At 52.6% G+C, this 17,418-nt stretch overlaps 1 protein-coding gene across 1 annotated transcript; it reads left to right on the plus strand.

Annotated features, from left to right (window-relative positions):
- Positions 1-202: 202 nt before the first annotated feature.
- On the plus strand, positions 203-15,501 carry DRAXIN (dorsal inhibitory axon guidance protein). The gene is made up of 6 exons (XM_064363723.1): positions 203-653; positions 2,794-2,984; positions 6,290-6,404; positions 6,834-6,923; positions 9,182-9,271; positions 15,322-15,501. Exons 1-6 carry the CDS (start codon positions 203-205, stop codon positions 15,432-15,434), a joined length of 1,050 nt encoding a protein of 349 aa, XP_064219793.1. The 3' UTR covers positions 15,435-15,501.
- Positions 15,502-17,418: the final 1,917 nt, after the last annotated feature.

Here is a 17,418-nt window from a genome sequence, read left to right on the forward strand (position 1 = left end):
GGGATTACAGACGTGAGCCACCCCCGCCCCCGACCGCACTCCCCAGTTTTAACGACTAAAATATGTCTCCAGGCATTGCCACATGTCCCCGGGGGCAAAATCCCCCTCAGTGGCTGTTGAGATAAACTGAGCTTTAATTTGAGTGAGGGGCCAAACAGGGGCTGCGTGTTTATGGTGTTGCTTTTCTTGCAGAGAGGAGCCAATGGCTGGGCCTGCCATCCACACCGCCCCCATGCTGTTCCTCGCCCTCCTGCTGCCCCTGGAGCTGAGCCTGGCAGGCGCCCTTGCACCTGGGACCCCTGCTCGGAACCTCCCTGAGAATCACATCGACCTCCCAGGCCCAGCGCTATGGACGCCTCAGGCCAGCCACCACCGCCGGCGGGGCCAGGGCAAGAAGGAGTGGGGCCCAAGCCTACCCAGCCAGGCCCAGGATGGGGCTGTGGTCACCGCCACCAGGCAGGCCTCCAGGCTGCCAGAGGCTGAGGAGCCACTGCCTGAGCAGAGTCCTGCAGGCCTCCTGCGGGACAAGGACCTGCTCCTGGGGCTGGCATTGCCTTACTCCAAGAAGGAGAACCGACCTCCAGGTTGGGAGAGGGCCAGGAAACGCAGCAGGGAGCACAAGAGGCGCAGGGACAGGCTGAGGCTGCACCGAGGTAGCTGGAGAGCTGGGAGGGATGGGGATGGGGGGCTTCCTGCCGTGGACTGAGGGGAGCGGGAAAGGATGCAGAGAAGGGTCAGAGGTGTGAGGTCCCTAGGAGGACATCCAGAGGAGAGAAGAGGTGTCTCTGAAGCCAGAGGGACCTGGTAAGGGGAGGAGGCTGGGAGAGGCCTGGGATTGGAGCATGGAAAGGGGAGAGGGATGTGTTGCAATAGAATCTGTCTTATCAGCAGATCATCCTCCTGAATCAGGAAGTTCTACTTTGTATCTGACCTAAATTTCTCCTGCTTTAAGTTCTGAGTAGAGGTGGAACAGTTCCGTGCCCTCCAAGCATATTCCTTACTCAACTCTGAAGCATCGGGTAGGGGTAAGAGCCTAGATTCTGAAGCCAGGTCTGCCCAAGATCAGGTCCTGTCTCCACCACTTACTCGGGTGTGGGCCTGGGCAAGTTATCTTTCTGTTCCTCAGTTTCCCCTCTGAAAAGTGAAGAGACTGGTCCTGTCTACCCTCACTGTAGTTGCAGAGACTTGATTAGTGGGACGCTTGGAGCTCAGCTGGCAGGGCCATGAGCAGTTGTTCTGTTTTTTTTTTTTTTTTGAGACGGAGTTTCACTCTTGTCGCCCAGGCTGGAATGCAGTGGCGCAGTCTGGGCTCACTGCAACCTCCACCTCCCAGATTCAAGCGATTCTCCTGTCTCAACCTCTCGAGTAGCTGGGATTACAGGCATGCACCACTGCGCCCGGCTAATTTTGTATTTTTAGTAGGATGGGGTTTCTCCATGTTGGTCAGGCTGGTCTTGATCTCCAGACCTCAGGTGATCCGCCTGCCTCGGCCTCCCAAAGTGCTGGGATTACAGGCGTGAGCCACCGCGCCTGGGTTGTTCTGGTTAATCCCAGCTCCCTCCTGCTGCCAAATCAGTGTCCTCCAACCCGGATGCAGGTGACTCCAGGAGAGGCGTCACTTGCCTACCCCTCCTGCCTCTGCCTTGTTCATCTGGGTGCCCCCCGGCCCTTCCCACCTTCCTTAACATTTACCCCACATCCCCTGGGAGCGAGCCTGCCCCCTGCTGGCCCAAGCTCCGCTCTCCTGGTACCCATTAGCTCCATCCAAGTGGCTCCTCCCAGCCTTGCCTGGCCCTAAGCCAGGCAACTGGGCTTCTAAGCTCTCTATGTGACAAGACTGCCTCTAGGGGCATGCCAAGTGCCACAAACGCAGTGGCAGGGTTCTTCAGCAGGAAGGTAATGGAGCCTCAATGCCCCTTCTTGTGCAAACAACTGGGGCTGGCTTCCCTGCAAGGCCCAGTGAGAACCCCCTAGGTGAGCTGAGGTCAGTCACGGTCCCCAGCATTGACTTTCAGCCTCCCACTCCTGGGGTCACCTGTGTCAGCTTTCAGGGGGAGGACACTGGCACCCTTGAGAACAGCTGGAGGGCACACATGGGGTGTGGACCCGTCCTGCTGGGTTCCTGCTCCCCTAGCTCCAAGGCTGCAGCCGGGCCTCCTGGGAGATTTGATAGGGTGAGGAGGCAGGAACAGAGAAGGTCTGTGGGCTAGGCCCTGATCTGCTGACAACTGGCTGTAACACCTCAGGCCAGGCCAGGCATGGTGGCTCATGCCTGTAATCCCAGCACTTTGGGAGGCTGAGGCAGGCAGGTCACTTGAGGCCAGGATTTCTAGGCCAGCCTGGGCAACATGAAGAAACCCCACCTCTACCAAAAATACAAAAATTAGCCAGGTATGGTGGCACATGCCTGTAATCTCAGCTACTCAGGAGGCTGAGGTGGGAGAATCGCTTGAACCCTGGAGGCAGAGGTTGCAGTGAGATGAGGTCACGTCACTGCGCTCCAGCCTGGGTGACAGAGTGAGTCATGGACTTGGACTTGCTGGAATGTTGCTTTACAGGGAGAATCCCCGGGCTGTCTCCCCAGCAACACCGTAAGTTCTTCCAAGACATTTTCCTCCGAGTTCCCCATTTCCCCTCCTGAGAAGGGCAGGAAGCAGGGATGGGGCCCAACCAAGGGCTTGTCACACGGTCCCTGCGGCCTCCCGGTTTGCAGCATAAAACATGGGTTCTACTATAGACTGCCACGAGGCAGCAAGCAGATGCAGCCCCCGTGCTCCCCGCCCTGTGTCTCAGGCCGAGCGTTGGTCCGAGGTCCCAGCTCCCTGATGAAGAAGGCAGAGCTCTCCGAAGCCCAGGCGCTGGATGCGGCCATGGAGGAATCCTCCACCAGCCTGGCCCCCACCATATTCTTCCTCACCACCTTTGAGGCAGCACCTGCCACAGAAGAGTCCCTGATCCTGCCCATCACCTCCCTGCGGCCCCAGGTAAGGGGTCCCCAAACAGCCTCGGAGCTGGAAGGGTCCCTGAGCCCATGTCATGGAAAGCCCTCTTAATGCATGTAGGGAGACTGAGGCATGGGGGCAGGAGGCCACGGAGCTTAGATCAAAACCAGATCTCCTGCTGCCCACCCAGTCTAGCTCCAGCCCTGGTGGGTGCTCCATCCTGACAAGAGGCTGCCATTGTCCAGGGCAAAGTGGTCCCAGGAGCCACTCTGGGGACAGCTAAGGAGGCAAGAGGCAGTTCTGCACGCTGGTGTCTGCGTGGGGAGCAGCGAGGCCTGGGGAGGAGCTTTCTGCATACAGAGGAGCATGAAGCATAATAATGGTGATTTTTATTTTTTTTTCTTTTGAGACGGAGTCTCGATCTGTCACCCGGGCTGGAGTGCAGCAGCATCATCTTGGCTCACATCAACCTCCGCCTCCCAGGTTCGAGCAGTTCTCCTGCCTCAGCCTCCCAAGTAGCTGGGACTATAGGCACGTGCCATCACGCCCGGCTAAGTTTTGTATTTTTTTTTTTTTTTTTTTGAGATGGAGTTTCGCTCTTGTTACCCAGGCTGGAGTGCAATGGCGTGATCTCGGCTCACCACAACCTCCGCCTCCTGGGTTCAGGCAATTCTCCTGCCTCAGCCTCCTGAGTAGCTGGGATTACAGGCACGCGCCACCGTGCCCAGCTAATTTTTTGTATTTTTAGTAGAGACGGGGTTTCACTGTGTTGACCAGGATGGTCTCGATTTCTTGATCTTGTGATCCACCCGCCTCGGCCTCCCAAAGTGCTGGGATTACAAGTGTGAACCACCGTGCCTGGCCAAGTTTTGTATTTTTAGCAGAGACAGGATTTCATTATGTTGGTCAGTTGATCTCAATCTCCTGACCTCGTGATCCACCCGCTTTGGCCTCCCAAAGTGCTGGGATAATAGGCGTGAGCCACTGTGCCCAGCCAATAATGGTGATTTTTAAAACCGTGTCCTCAAGACCCAGGTTTAATAAGCATTAGCTACCACTTGGACCCATCTGCATCAGATCGTTAACAAAGATATGTGGGCCGGGCGTGTTGGCTCATGCCTGTAATTCCAACACTGTAGAAGGCCAAGGCGGGAGGGTCACTTGAGCCCAGGAATTCGAGATTATCCTGGGCAACATAGTGAGACCCTGTGTCTACAAAACTTTTAAAAAATTAGCCAGGCACGAGGGTGTGTGCCTGTAGTCGCAGCTACTGGGGAGGCTGAGGTGAGAGGATCGCTTGAGCCCAGGAGGTCAGGGCTGCAGTGAGCCATGATCGAACCACTGCACTCCAGCCTGGGTGACAGACTGAGACCCTGTCTCAAGGAAAAAAAATATGTGGAGAGAAAGTACGCCAGCAAATGTGGCAAAAACACTCCCCACCGGTGATTCTAGAAGGGGTTATAGGAGCTTACTGCATCATTCTTGCACCTCTTCTGTGGCTTTGAAAGGTTTTCCAAATAAAATTATTTAAAAGGATCAATAATATATAAGAAATAATACATAAAAAAGAATTAGGCCAGGCACAGTGGGTGGCTCATGCCTGTAATCCCAGCACTTTGGAAGGCTGAGGCAGGCGGATCACCTGAGGTCAGGAGTTTGAGACCAGCCTGGCCAACATGGTGAAAGCCTGTCTCTACAAAAATACAAAATAAATAAAACTTTTTTTAGCAGAAGATCTTTCTTATCCTTTTTTTTTATTTAAAACGGAGTTTTGCTCTTGTTACCCACGCTGGAGTGCAATGGCGTGATCTCGGCTCACTGCAACCTCCGTCTCCTGGGTTCAGGCAGTTCTCCTGTCTCAGCCTCCTGAGTAGCTGGGATTACAGGCACGCGCCACCATGCCCAGCTAATTTTTTGTATTTTTAGTAGAGATGGGGTTTCACCATGTTGACCAGGTTGGTCTCGATCTCTTGACCTCGTGATCCACCCGTCTCAGCCTCGCAAAGTGCTGGGATTACAGGCGTGAGCCACCGCGCCCGGCTGTTATCATTTTTTGAGGTCTTGCACTCCCTTGAGATGTGAGAAAGCTGCAGACAGTTTCCCACGAATACATGGTTATCCATCTCGTCGTCCAAGGCCCCCTGCAGCCCAGCCTAGAAGGTGCAGCTCCTGCCCATGTCCTCGTGCACACACGTGCCCGTACATTCCCCTGTGTAGATCCAGCCATGACCTCTAGCCCTCTGCATTCCTGGGGATACTGGCCCAGGCTGTGAGTGGGACTGAGCCCTGGTTGTGGCCTCAATGGTGCCGCGGAGAGCTGGTAACCTCTGCAGGGAGAGGAAGAGATAGGAAGGTCCAGTGAGTGGCTGGGCTACATCCACCTCCCTCCTCGTGAGCTTAAAGACCGTGAGCAAGCAAGATTGCCTTCACGGCCGAGCGCAGTGGCTCATGCCTGTAATCCTAGCACTTTGGGAGGCCGAAGCGGGTGGATCACACGATCAGGAGATGGAGACCACCCTGGCTAACACAGTGGAACCCTGTCTCTACTAAAAATACAAAAAATTAGCCAGGCATGGTAGCACATGCCTGTAGTCCCAACTACTCAGGAGACTGAGGCAAGAGAATCACTTGAACCCGGGAGGTGGAGGTTGCAGTGAGCCAAGCTTGCACCACTGCATTCCAGCCTGGGCAACAGAACAAGACTCCGTCTCAGGGCCGGGCACGGTGGCTCACGCCTATAATCCCAACACTTTGGGAGGCTGGGACGGGTGGATCACGAGGTCAAGAGATTGAGACCATCCTGGTCAACATGATGAAACCCCGTCTCTACTAAAAATACAAAAAATTAGCTGGGCACGGTGGCGCGTGCCTGTAATCCCAGCTACTCAGGAGGCTGAGACAGGAGAACTGCCTGAACCCAGGAGGCAGAGGTTGCAGTGAGCCGAGATCGCGCCATTGCACTCCAGCCTGGGTAACAAGAGCGAAACTCCGTATCAAAAAAAAAAAAAAAAAGACTCTGTCTCAAAAAAAAAAACAAAAACAATTGCCTTCCCAGCCTGTAGGTGGCCTCTGCCCCTCCTTGGAGGGCCTGGTGGGTAATTCGCCTGTGTGTGTCTGCATGAGCTCTCTTGAGTAATGGCTGCACAGGGAGGGAATGACCCTAATGGCCATTGGAACAGGAGCTTCGGACAGCCGTCTTTATGTCCTGGGGCTGAGACTCCAGGCTGCCCAGCAGAGGATGAGGTGGCCTCTGAGAAGTGTCTCCTTTGGCCTCTGGCCTTGTGACCCCACACTCCTGCTTCCATGGATTTGAAGGATCCAACATCCGCCTTCTCCACTGTCTCCAGCAGGCACAGCCCAGGCCTGACGGGGAGGTGATGCCCACGCTGGACATGGCCTTGTTCGACTGGACCGATTATGAAGACTTAAAACCTGATGGCTGGCCCTCTGCAAAGAAGAAAGGTATGCCCACCTACCCCATCACCTTCCAAGCCTGGATGCCCTGCCCTCCGGCATCATCTGTTGAGGTGGGGACCCCAGTGAGCCCTGTCTCATCTTCAGATGTCCAAAGCAGGGACTCAGGGAGAGGAGGAGCATGGAGTCCAATGTGGAAACGCCGCTTGGAATGTAGAATGCTATCACCTGCTTATCACGTGCCACACGCTTCCTTGTTTCAACTCACATTACCCTGGGGGAAAATACCTGTTAGGTGTATAGTACTGTGGATCCCATTTTAGAGGAGAGAAAACTGAGGCAGAGAGAGAGGGGTCTAGTGCCTTGTCCAAGCCACACGGTAGGGTGTTGGTGTGGGCACTCCAACACCTGAATCCCTGTGCTCAACCTCTGCTTTGTTGGGCCCCAGCTTCTGATGACAGATCTTCTTGTCCCCAGAGAAACACCGGGGTAAGCTCTCCAGTGACGGTAACGAAACATCACCAGCCGAAGGGGAACCATGCGACCATCACCAAGACTGCCTGCCAGGTACCAGCCAGCACCCACAGTCAAGGCACCAGGCTGGGTGCTGGGAGGGAACCTGGGTGGGAGCGGGGTTTCCCATGTGTGCAGAACCTGAGGATCCTTGACCCTTCATGGATGATAAATAATAACAACAGCTGCCACTTTCCTGAGAGTTGCCATCAGACATTAACTCATTTAATACATTACTCACAGCCAGGCGCAGTGGCTCACGCCTGTAATCTCAGCACTTTGGGAGGCCGAGATGGGTGGATCACCTGAGGTCAGGTGTTCGAGACCAGACCGGCCAACATGGCGAAACCCCATCTCTACTAAAAATACAAAAATTAGCTGGGTATGGCGGCATGTGCCTGTAGTCCCAGCTACTCGGGAGGCTGAGGCAGGAGAATTGCTTGAACCCAGGAGGCGGAGGTTGTGGTGAGCCGAGATCGCGCCATTGCACTCCAGCCTGGGTAACAAGAGCAAAACTCAGACTCAAAAAAAAAAAAAATTAGCTGGGCATGGTGGCTCACGCCTGTAATCCCAGCTACTCCGGAGGCTGAGACAGGAGATTCAATCACTTGAACCTGGGAGGCGGAGGTTGCAGTGAGCTGGGATCACACCACTGCACTCCAGCCTGGGCAACAAGAGCGAAACTCAGTCTCAAAAACATAAAGAATAATACATTACTCATAATAACCCAGTTTTCAAGCCAGCTGACTGAGCCCCAGAGGGGCAGTCTTGCCCAGGGTCACACAGTTAAGAAGTGGCTCCAACCTGGGTCAGCCTGGCCCATCTGGAAAGCCTGTCCACCACAGCCCCACACTGCCTTGAATCGGATGATCCTCTTGCCCTCTTCCTCCTGACACCAGGCAGAGCTTAACGCTGTCCTTGTCCCCTCACTGCACTGCCGGGCGTTCTGGGGATGCTTTTGGTGACATCCTCACTGTTCAGCAGCTGTCCCCATGGAGACAGTCTAAAAACAAGAAGCCAGACATTGGAACTAATGCCCTAAACCCCTGGCCCTTGAGGGTCCGTCAGACCCTCCAGGAAGCAGATACTAAAGTAAGTCAGAAGTGTGAGGCTGGGCGTAGTGGCTCATACCTATAATCCCAGCACTATGGGAGGCCGAGGCGGGAGGATCGCGTGAGCACAGGAGTTCAAGACCAGCCTGGCCAACACGGGAAGACTCTGTCTCTACAAATAATAATAATTTTAAAAATTAGCTGGGCTTGCTGGTGTGCACTTGTGGTTCCAGCTACTCGGGAGGCTGAGGCAGGAGGATCACTTGAGCCTGGGCGGTCAAGACTACGAGATGTGATCGTCCCACTGCCCTCCAGCTTGGGTGAGGGAGCAAGACCCTGTCTCAACAAAACAAAACAAAAAGTGCAGCAGATTTATTTTGGGGTGGGCTGGGGGTGGGAACACTTGCGAATGAGGAAAGTGGGAGGAGGCCGGATTGCATGGAGGAAGCTTCAGACATCATGCAAGGTCTTAGGGGTGTGATGGGTGCTCCGGTGCAGAGGTGGCCTGTTAGATAAGGCCCATCCTGAGCAGAAATGGCCGGGGCCTCAGAACCCCCGTGCCAGTCATTGGCAGGGGCTGCGGGGAACAGCCTGCCATGGGCCGAGGTGGCCCTGAAGCTGCTACCAGCTAGAGGCCACCAGCAAGCGCTTTCCCCAGGAGAGATCCGAGTGGCACACCTCCATGTCACCACGACTGTTAGATAGGTGACCAGAATATTCCACAAAACAGCAACCAAACCAGCAGTTAGCATCATAGAAGGCAGACCACCAGCTCCCCGACAGCTGCTTCATCCCCAAACTATTGTTTTCACCCTGAGCTCAAAGAAAAGGCCCAAGTTTGGGCAGACTGGTCAGTCGCCTGGGAGCTGGCTCCATGGCAGGTGCCCAGGGCTTCAGTTTCCCCATCTGTCAAGAGAGGACATTGGTGTCGGTGATCCTGAGGCCCCTCCCAGCTCTGAGCTGACTCCACACCTGGCAGCCCCCAAATGTTCAATCCACTCTGTCACACCACCTTCGCTCTTCCCATGATCAATCAGTTGCCTATCTGAGGCAGCTGGGGTCTCCGCCGCCAACCCTTGGGGGCCTCGGCCATGACATCCGTCTGCGATTCCACCCAGGAACCTTGCACACCAGATGGCCCAGCCCGCCAGGCACAGCCTGCCACGGAGATGATGGATCTCTTGTCCAGTGGGACCGAGTGCAGGGCTTTGGGGAGGGGCGGCTCGGCTCGGGTGACTGCGTGTGTCTCTGTGTTGGCAGGGACTTGCTGCGACCTGCGGGAGCATCTCTGCACACCCCACAACCGAGGCCTCAACAACAAATGCTTCGATGACTGCATGTGTGTGGAAGGTGGGTCCAGACTCCTTTGCAGGGGGCTCCCCAGGCTCTGAGAACCACAAAGCTTCCCTTTCTCGAAGCTGGCTCTGCACAGAGTGGGGGACAAGCTTTCCCAGCAGAGGGTGGATCGAGGGCCTGTCGGGGGGAGTAGGTGGGAGAATCCCTCGGGAGCCGAAGACGTGAGCAGGAACAGCTTTATCGGTGCCTTCCCAATCTGTGAGCTCATTTAGTCCCAATTCTTGGCAGCGTTTCTGAGATTTGCTTTTCTCAACTTTTGAAATACAAGCTGGCACGATCTCCCACTATCTAGAGGAGGGAGGAGGGAGGAGCACATCTCTTTAAATTAGATCCAGCCTCAGAAGGCCGCCGCTTTCACACCCGAATTCTATCCCAGGGGAGGCATTCCAAGTGTGATAACGGGGCGGGATGGGTTTCCCAGCGTGTCCCTGGGAAGGATGCACTTGGCCAGCTGCCTCTTTAACTCCTCCATGCCCCCACCTCGCCTAGGTGTGCTGGCTCTGTGCTGAGCACTCTTCTACTGAAATCCCCATGGCCACCCCTAGAAAGGGGCTGTGGTGATCCCCACTACACAAATAAGCAAACTGGGGCACAGAAAGCTTCATGATGCCCAAACTGACACAGCCAGGAAAGTAGGGGGAATAGTTTCAGGTTTTGTTTGTTTGTTTGTTTGTTTGTTTGAGACAGGGTGTTACTCCGACACCCAGGCTGGAGTGCAGTGGTGCAGTTTTGGCTCACTGCAACCTCTGCCTCCCAGGCTTAGGTGGTCTTCCCATCTCAGCCCCTCAGGTAGCTCGGACTACAGGCCCACACCACCAGCCCAGCTAATTTTCATATTTTTGGTAGAGGCGGGGTTTCGCCATGTTGCCCAGGTGGGTCTCAAACTCCTGACCTCAAGTGATCCACCTGCCTTGGCCTCCCAAAGTTCTGGGATTATAGGCATGAGCCACCACACCTGGCCAGTTTAAATTTTGTATTCTGCAAAGTTTCAAATATATACTGCAGTAGTCAGAATAGTCTAATGAACGCCCATTGCTCGTCACTCTGCTTCGGGAGATACTAACTCGTGGTCAAGCTGTGTCACCTCTTACCCACTTTCCTTATTCTGACATGATTTGTAAGCAACTCCTGAGCGCTTACAGTTACTTCATCTGTGAATATTTTAATGTGTATATCTGAAAGACAAGTACTCTTGACTGGGCGTGGTGGCTCACGCCTGTAATCCCAGCACTTTGGGAGGCCGAGGTGGGCGAATCACGAGGTTGGGAGTTTGAGACCAGCCTGGCTAACATGGTAAAACCCCATCTCTACTAAAAATACAAACAATAAGCCGTGAGTGGTGGTGGGCGCCTGTAGTCCCGGCTACTCAGGAAGCTGAGGCAGGAGAATTGCTGGAACCTGGGAGGTGGAGGTTGCAGTGAGCCGAGATTGTGCCACTGCACTCCAGCCTGGGTGACAGAGCAAGACTCTGTCTCAAAAAAAAAAAAAAAGAAAGAGAGAAAGACAAATGCTCCTTCAAAAACAAAATGCCAAGCATGAACAATAATTACTCAGTTCCATCCAATATCCAGTCAGCATTCATAGCTCCTTGATGGGGAAATTGGGGCTCAGCCCCTTCATGGACCTGAGATCCATGCGCTGTTTTGTTCACATTAGCCTCAGAGATTATCTACTGTGATCGTGCCACTGCACTCCAGCCTGGATGACCAGGGGAGACCCTTTCTCAAAAATGATAATAAACTTTCTCCTTCCCAATTTTTAAAATTGTAGACTTTTAAATTTAATTTAATTATTTTTTGAGACAGGGTTTCGCTCTATCTCCCAGGCTGGAGTGCAGTGGCACAATCCCAGCTCACTGTAGCCTTAACTCCCGGGCTCAAGGGATCCTCCTGCCTCAGCAATAAAGCTATGTAGTTCTGATTATTCACTCATCTCATCAGTTAAATATTTATGTAGTGCCTACTGTGTATCAGGCATGGTTCTGGATGTTGGGGGTTCAGCAGTGAAAAGAACCAGCAAGTTCTGTGCCCATGAATTACATTCTAGTGATATGAGCAGACAACAATCAAATATACAGACAGAATGTCTTTTTTTTTTTTTTTTTTGAGATGGAATTTTGCTCTTGTTGCCCAGGCTGGAGTACAATGAAGCGATCTTGGCTCACTGCAACCTCCTCCTCCCGGGTTCAAGTGATTCTCCTGCCTCAGTCTCATGGGTAGCTGGGATTACAGGCTCCCATCATGACACCCAGCTAGTTTTGTATTTTTAGTAGAGACGGGGTTTCTCTATGTTGGTTAGGTTGGTTTTGAACTCCCAACCTCAGGTGATCCACCCACCTCGGCCTCCCAAAGTGCTGGGATTATAGGCATTGTTCACAGCACCCGGCCAGACAGAATGTCTTTAGAAAGTAATAAGGGCTATGGCCGAGCACGGTGGCTCATGCCTGTGATCCCAGCACTTTGGAGGCCAAGGCAGGAGGATCACTTGAGGTCAGGAGTTTGAGACCAGCCTGGCCAACATGGTGAAACCCCATCTCTACTAAAGATAAAAAAATTAGACAGGCTGGGAGCCACGGTGGCTCGGGCCATTTGTCCTGGCGCTTGAGGAGGCGAGGCTATGCGTTCAAAGCCAACCTGGGCAATATAAGAACCTCTCATTCATTAAAAAAAAAAAAAAAAAAAAAAATTAGACAGGCATGGTGGTGCTTGCCAGTATAATTCCATCTACTCGGGCAGCTGAGGCATGAGAATCGCTTGAACCCGGGAGACAGAGATTGCAGTGAGCTGAGATTGTGCCATTGCACTCTAGCCTGGGTAACTGAGACTCTGTCTCAAAAAGAAAAAAAAGTAAGTAATATGGACTGTAAAGATAATAATATGGGCCAGGCGCAGTGGCTCACGCCTGTAATCCCAGCACTTTGGGAGGCCAAGGTGGGTGGATCACGAAGTCAGGAGATCGAAACCAGCTAACATGGTGAAACCCCATCTCTACTGAAAATACAAAAAAAAAAAAAAAAAATTAGCCAGGTGTGGTGGCACTTGCCTGTAGTCCCAGCTACTTCAGAGGCAGAGGCAGGAGAATCACTTGAACCCGGGAGGCAGAGGTTGTGGTGAGCCGAGATAGCACCATTGCACTCCAGCCTGGGTGACAGAGCAAGACTCTGTCTCCAAAAAAAAAAAGATAATAATATGCTAATGAGTCCTACAGTTGTTTTAGAAAGTGTAGACAGAAGTGGGCATTGGAGGCCAGACGGGTTGGTTCATGCCTATAATTCCAGCACTTTGGGTGGCCGAGGTGGGTGGATCACCTGAGGTTGGGAGTTGGAGATCGACCTGACCAACATGGAGAAACCCCATCTCTACTAAAAATACAAAAAAAAAAAAAAAAAAATTAGCTAAGTGTGGTGGTGCACACCTGTGGTACCAGCTACTTGGGAGGCTGAAGCAGGGAGAATCACTTGAGCCCAGGAGGCAGAAGTTGCAGTGAGCTGAGATCTTGCCACTCACTCCAGTCCCAGCAACAGAGCAAGACCTTCTCTGAAAAAAAGAAAAAAGAAATGGAGGCCAGGCGCAGTGGCTCACAGCTGTAATCCCATCACTTTGGGAGGTTGAGGCAGACAGATCATTTGAGGCCAGGATTTCATGACCAGCCTCCCCAACATGGTGAAACCCCATCTCTACTAAAAAAGTACAAAATTAGCTGGGTGTGGTGGTGTATGCCTGTAATTCCATCTTCTTGGGAAGCTGAGGCAGGAGAATCACCTGAACCCAGGAGGCAGAGGTTGCAGTGACCCAGGATGGTGCCACTGCACTCCAGCCTGGGTGACAAGAGTGAAACTCCGTCTCAAAAAATAAAAATTAAAAAAAAAGCAGTGGAGAGCCATGGAGGTTTTACAGGGAAGGGCAGAATTTAAGCCACTTAAAAAAATTACTTAACTTTTTTTTTTTTTTTTTTTGAGACAGAGTTTCTCTCTTGTTACCCAGGCTGGAGTGCAATGGCGCGATCTCGGCTCACCGCAACCTCCGCCTCCTGGGTTCAGGCAGTTCTCCTGCCTCAGCCTCCTGAGTAGCTGGGATTACAGGCACGCGCCACCGTGCCCAGCTAATTTTTTGTATTTTTAGTAGAGACGGGGTTTCACCATGTTGACCAGGATGGTCTCGATCTCTTGACCTCGTGATCCACCCGCCTCGGCCTCCCAAAGTGCTGGGATTACAGGCGTGAGCCACTGCGCCTGGCCAAAAATTACTAAACTTTTTCCTTTTCAATTTTCCAAAATTATAGACTTTTTAATTGAATTTATGTGTGTATTTTATTTTTTAATTTTTTTGAGGTAGCGTCTCACTGTGTTGCCTAGGCTGAGGTACAGTGGCACAATCAAGGCTCACTGCAGCCTCGAACTCCTGGACTCAAGGGATCCTCTGACATTAGCTTCTTCTGTAGTTGGGACTACAGGTGTATGCCACAATGCTTGGCTAATTTTTACATTTTTTGTAGAGATATGGAGTCTCCCTATGTTGCTTAGGCTGGTCTGGAACTCCTGGGCTCTCCTCCCACCGCAGTCTCTCAAAATGCTGGGATTACCGGTGTGAGCCACCACACCCTGTGGACTTTATTTTTTGAGCAGTTTTCTAGAAAAATTGCAGAGACTGTGGCGTTCTCATATACCTTCTTTGCCCCTGCATGCAGTTTCCCCTATTAATAACATCTTGCAGCTGGGCGCAGTGGCTCACGCCTGTAATCTCAGCACTCTGGGAGGCCGAGACGGGTGGATCAACTGAGGTCAGGAGTTCAAGACCATCCTGGCCAATGTGGTGAAACCCCATCTCTACTAAAAATACAAAAAATTAGTCAGGCATGGTGGTGGGTGCCTGTAATCCCAGCTACTCGGGAGGTTGAGGCAGGAGAATCGCTTGAACCCAGGAGGCGGAGGTTGCAGTGAGCTGAGATTGCACCACTGCACTCCAGCCTGGGCGACAGAGTGAGACTCCGTCTCAAAAAAAAAAAAAAAGAAAGAAAAGAAAAATCTTGCTGTCCTGTGGTACATTTGTTTTGTTTTGTTTTGTTTTTGAGACAAAGTCTTGCACTGTTGCCCAGGCTGGAGTGCAATGGCGCCATCTCAGCTCACTGCAATCTCCGCCTCCCGGGTTCAAGTGATTCTCCTGCCTCAGCCTCTTGAGTAGCTGGGATTACAGGTGCCCACCACCACGCCTGGCTAGTTTTTGTACTTTTTTAGTAGAGACAGGGTTTCACCATGTTGGCCAGGCTGGTCTCAAACTCCTGACCTCAAGTGATCTGCCCGTCTCCACCTTCCAAAGTGCTGGGATTATAGGCGTGAGCCACCGAGCCTGGCCTCCTGTGGTACATCTGTTGCTTGACGAACCAATAGTGATAGATTATTATTACTAACTGAAGTCATCGTGTACGTTAGGGTTCACTGTGCGGTGTATTCTATGGGTTTTGACAAATGCATGCCATGTCCCATCATTACACGTGACGGAATATTTTCGCTGCCCTGAGTCCTCTCCATGCTCCTTCCGTGTTCGTTCCTCCTCTCTCCCAGAGGAATGAGTCTTTTAAGCTCAATGGGGCTGCCATGAGGAGGCTGGGTGGGTTGCAGGACAGAATAAAAAAGCCAGGAGAGGCTGGGCATGATGGCTTACGCCTGTAATCCCAGCACTTTGGGAGGCTGAGGCGGGAGGATCACAAGGTCAGGAGTTCAAGATCAGCCTGGCCAACATGGTGAAACCCCATCTCTAGTAAAAATACAAAAAAAAAAATTAGCCTGGCATGGTAGCACATGCCTGTAAATACCAGCCACTCAGGAGGCTGAGGCAGGAGAATTGCCTGAACCCAGGAGGTCAAGGTTGCAGTGAGCTGAAATCTTGCCACTGCAGTCCAGTCTGGGCGACAGAGTGAGACTTCGTCTCGAAAGAGAAAAAAAAAAAAAGAAGGCGGGAGAGAGCTGGCGGGCCCCAGAGCATGCAGGGGAAGGAATGGGACTCCAGCCCTCTGCGCCTCTGACCTCCTTGCCTCACTTCTCCCAGGGCTGCGCTGCTATGCCAAATTCCACCGGAACCGCCGGGTTACACGGAGGAAAGGGCGCTGCGTGGAGCCCGAGACGGCCAACGGCGACCGGGGATCCTTCATCAACGTCTAGCACCCCGCGGGACTGGGGACTGAGCCCAGGAGGTTTGCACAAGCTGGGCGATTTGTTTGTAACTAGCAGTGGGAGATCAAGCGGGGGAACGGATGTCTGAGGCTGCAGGCTCAGGCCCAGGACACTCAACCCCAGGAGGGGAGCCTCTCCGCGAACTACCTGGATGGGTGCCCAGCAGCCGGCCCGCAGCACCTGCACAACCACAGTCTGGACCCACGCAGCCTCCATCCCGCGTGTCCTGTTCTCCGTGATGGCAATGCCGAGAGTGCCCTCTACTGTCCGACTCCAGCACTGCAACAGCTTCAGGTTCAAAACCAAGAGGCGTTTTTGAGAATGGAAAAGAAATTTAAACTTCCCGAAAGTAGGTCCACTGGCAGGAGATGAACATGGAACACCTCCTATGTACTGTGTACTCCTATGTACAGGGTTTAGCACAGTGCTAAGTCCTGGATTACTTTATCTCATTGAAGGATCACAACGACTTTTTTTTTTTTTTTTTTGAGACGGAGTTTCACTCTTGTTACCCAGGCTGGAGTGTAATGGCGCGATCTCGGCTCACTGCAACCTCCGCCTCCTGGGTTCAGGCAATTCTCCTGCCTCAGCCTCCTGAGTAGCTGGGATTACAGGCACGCGCCACCATGCCCAGCTAATTTTTTGTATTTTTAGTAGAGACGGGGTTTCACCATGTTGACCAGGATGGTCTCGATCTCTTGACCTCGTGATCCACCTGCCTCAGCCTCCCAAAGTGCTGGGATTACAGGCTTGAGCCACCGCGCCCGGCCCACAACGACCTTTTCAAGTAGGTATTATCACCATGCCACAGGTGAGGACCCTGAGGCACGCTGGAGTTGTTTGACTTGACTTGTCCAGGGTCCCAGATCAATGCTTCTCAAACCTGAACATGCTAAGAGTAACCTGTCGGTCCAGTTAAAAATGTATATCTGGCTGGGCATGGTGGCTCACCCTGTAATCCCAGCACTTTGGGAGGTGAGGCGGGTGGATCACCTGAGGTCAGGAGTTCCAGACCAGCCTGGCCAACGTGGTAAAACCCCATCTCTACTAAAAATACAAAAATTAGCCAGGTGTGGTGACATACGCCTTTAATTCCAGCTACATGGAGGCTGAGGCACCAGAATCGCTTGAACCTGGGAGGTGGAGGTTGCAGTGAGCAGAGATGGCACCACTGTACTCCAGCTTGGAGGACAAGAGTGAAACTCTGTCTCAAAAAAAGAAAAAAAAAAACCACATCCGACTCAGTGGGCTCTGTGCTCTAACAAGCTCCCAACGCATGCGATGCTGCTGGTCCAGGGACCTCACTGAGAGGTCCCGGGAAGCATATGGCAGAGCAAGGACCTGAACCTGGGCCAAGGCTGTCCAGCTCCAAGGCCCACGTTCTTCCCTCTCCACAACCAAGAATTTCTTCCAGACCCACCAAGCCTTTTGGCAAGAGAGGCTCGCACCCTGGTAGTCCCTTCTTCTGTGGCTGGAATAACTTGACGGTTCTCTGCTTTCCCTGGACAAAGGTGTATCACGTTTAAAAACAAAACAAACTGGACCTTAAGCACGTACTTGCTTGCAGGAATAAGTTGGGCAGATTGACCCCTGTGGTCCGATAGCTGACATCCTGGGATATGAAGTGTTTGGGGAAAAGAATCGTGTTGGATTTTATATCCCCATGGTCCTGCTTATCCAGTCCTGGGATGGGCATGTTACAGTTTTCTGGAGAGCTTCCACCCCAGAGGTTCTGATGTAAGCATGGACTCGAAAAAACCCACACATATTGCCCATGTTTACCCACTTTGCATACAGTGTAGTGATTTCCAGGACCACAAAACCATCCCTGGACCCCAACCCATATTTTTGGAGCAGAGCCCACTGGGAAGTTGAGGCTCCCTGAAAATGAGGTTCTATCTGAAGCTAACTGTCCCTAACAGGCCAGACTCACATGCCCACCCAGAACATCTGTCCTAGCAGATCTGGCTTC

Source organism: Aotus nancymaae, unplaced genomic scaffold, assembly GCF_030222135.1.
Source record: "Aotus nancymaae isolate 86718 unplaced genomic scaffold, 86718_ANA_hifiasm-v0.15.2.pri h1tg000053l, whole genome shotgun sequence".
In the NCBI taxonomy this organism is placed as follows: Eukaryota; Metazoa; Chordata; class Mammalia; order Primates; family Aotidae; genus Aotus; species Aotus nancymaae.

Coding starts and splice junctions, on each gene's coding strand:
- DRAXIN (XM_064363723.1), top strand. CDS start 203: ATGGCTGGGCCTGCCATCCACACCGCCCCCATGCTGTTCCTCGCCCTC. Junction 654..2,793: donor CAGGCTGAGGCTGCACCGAG/GTAGCTGGAGAG, acceptor CCTGTGTCTCAG/GCCGAGCGTTGGTCCGAGGT. Junction 9,272..15,321: donor TGACTGCATGTGTGTGGAAG/GTGGGTCCAGAC, acceptor CACTTCTCCCAG/GGCTGCGCTGCTATGCCAAA.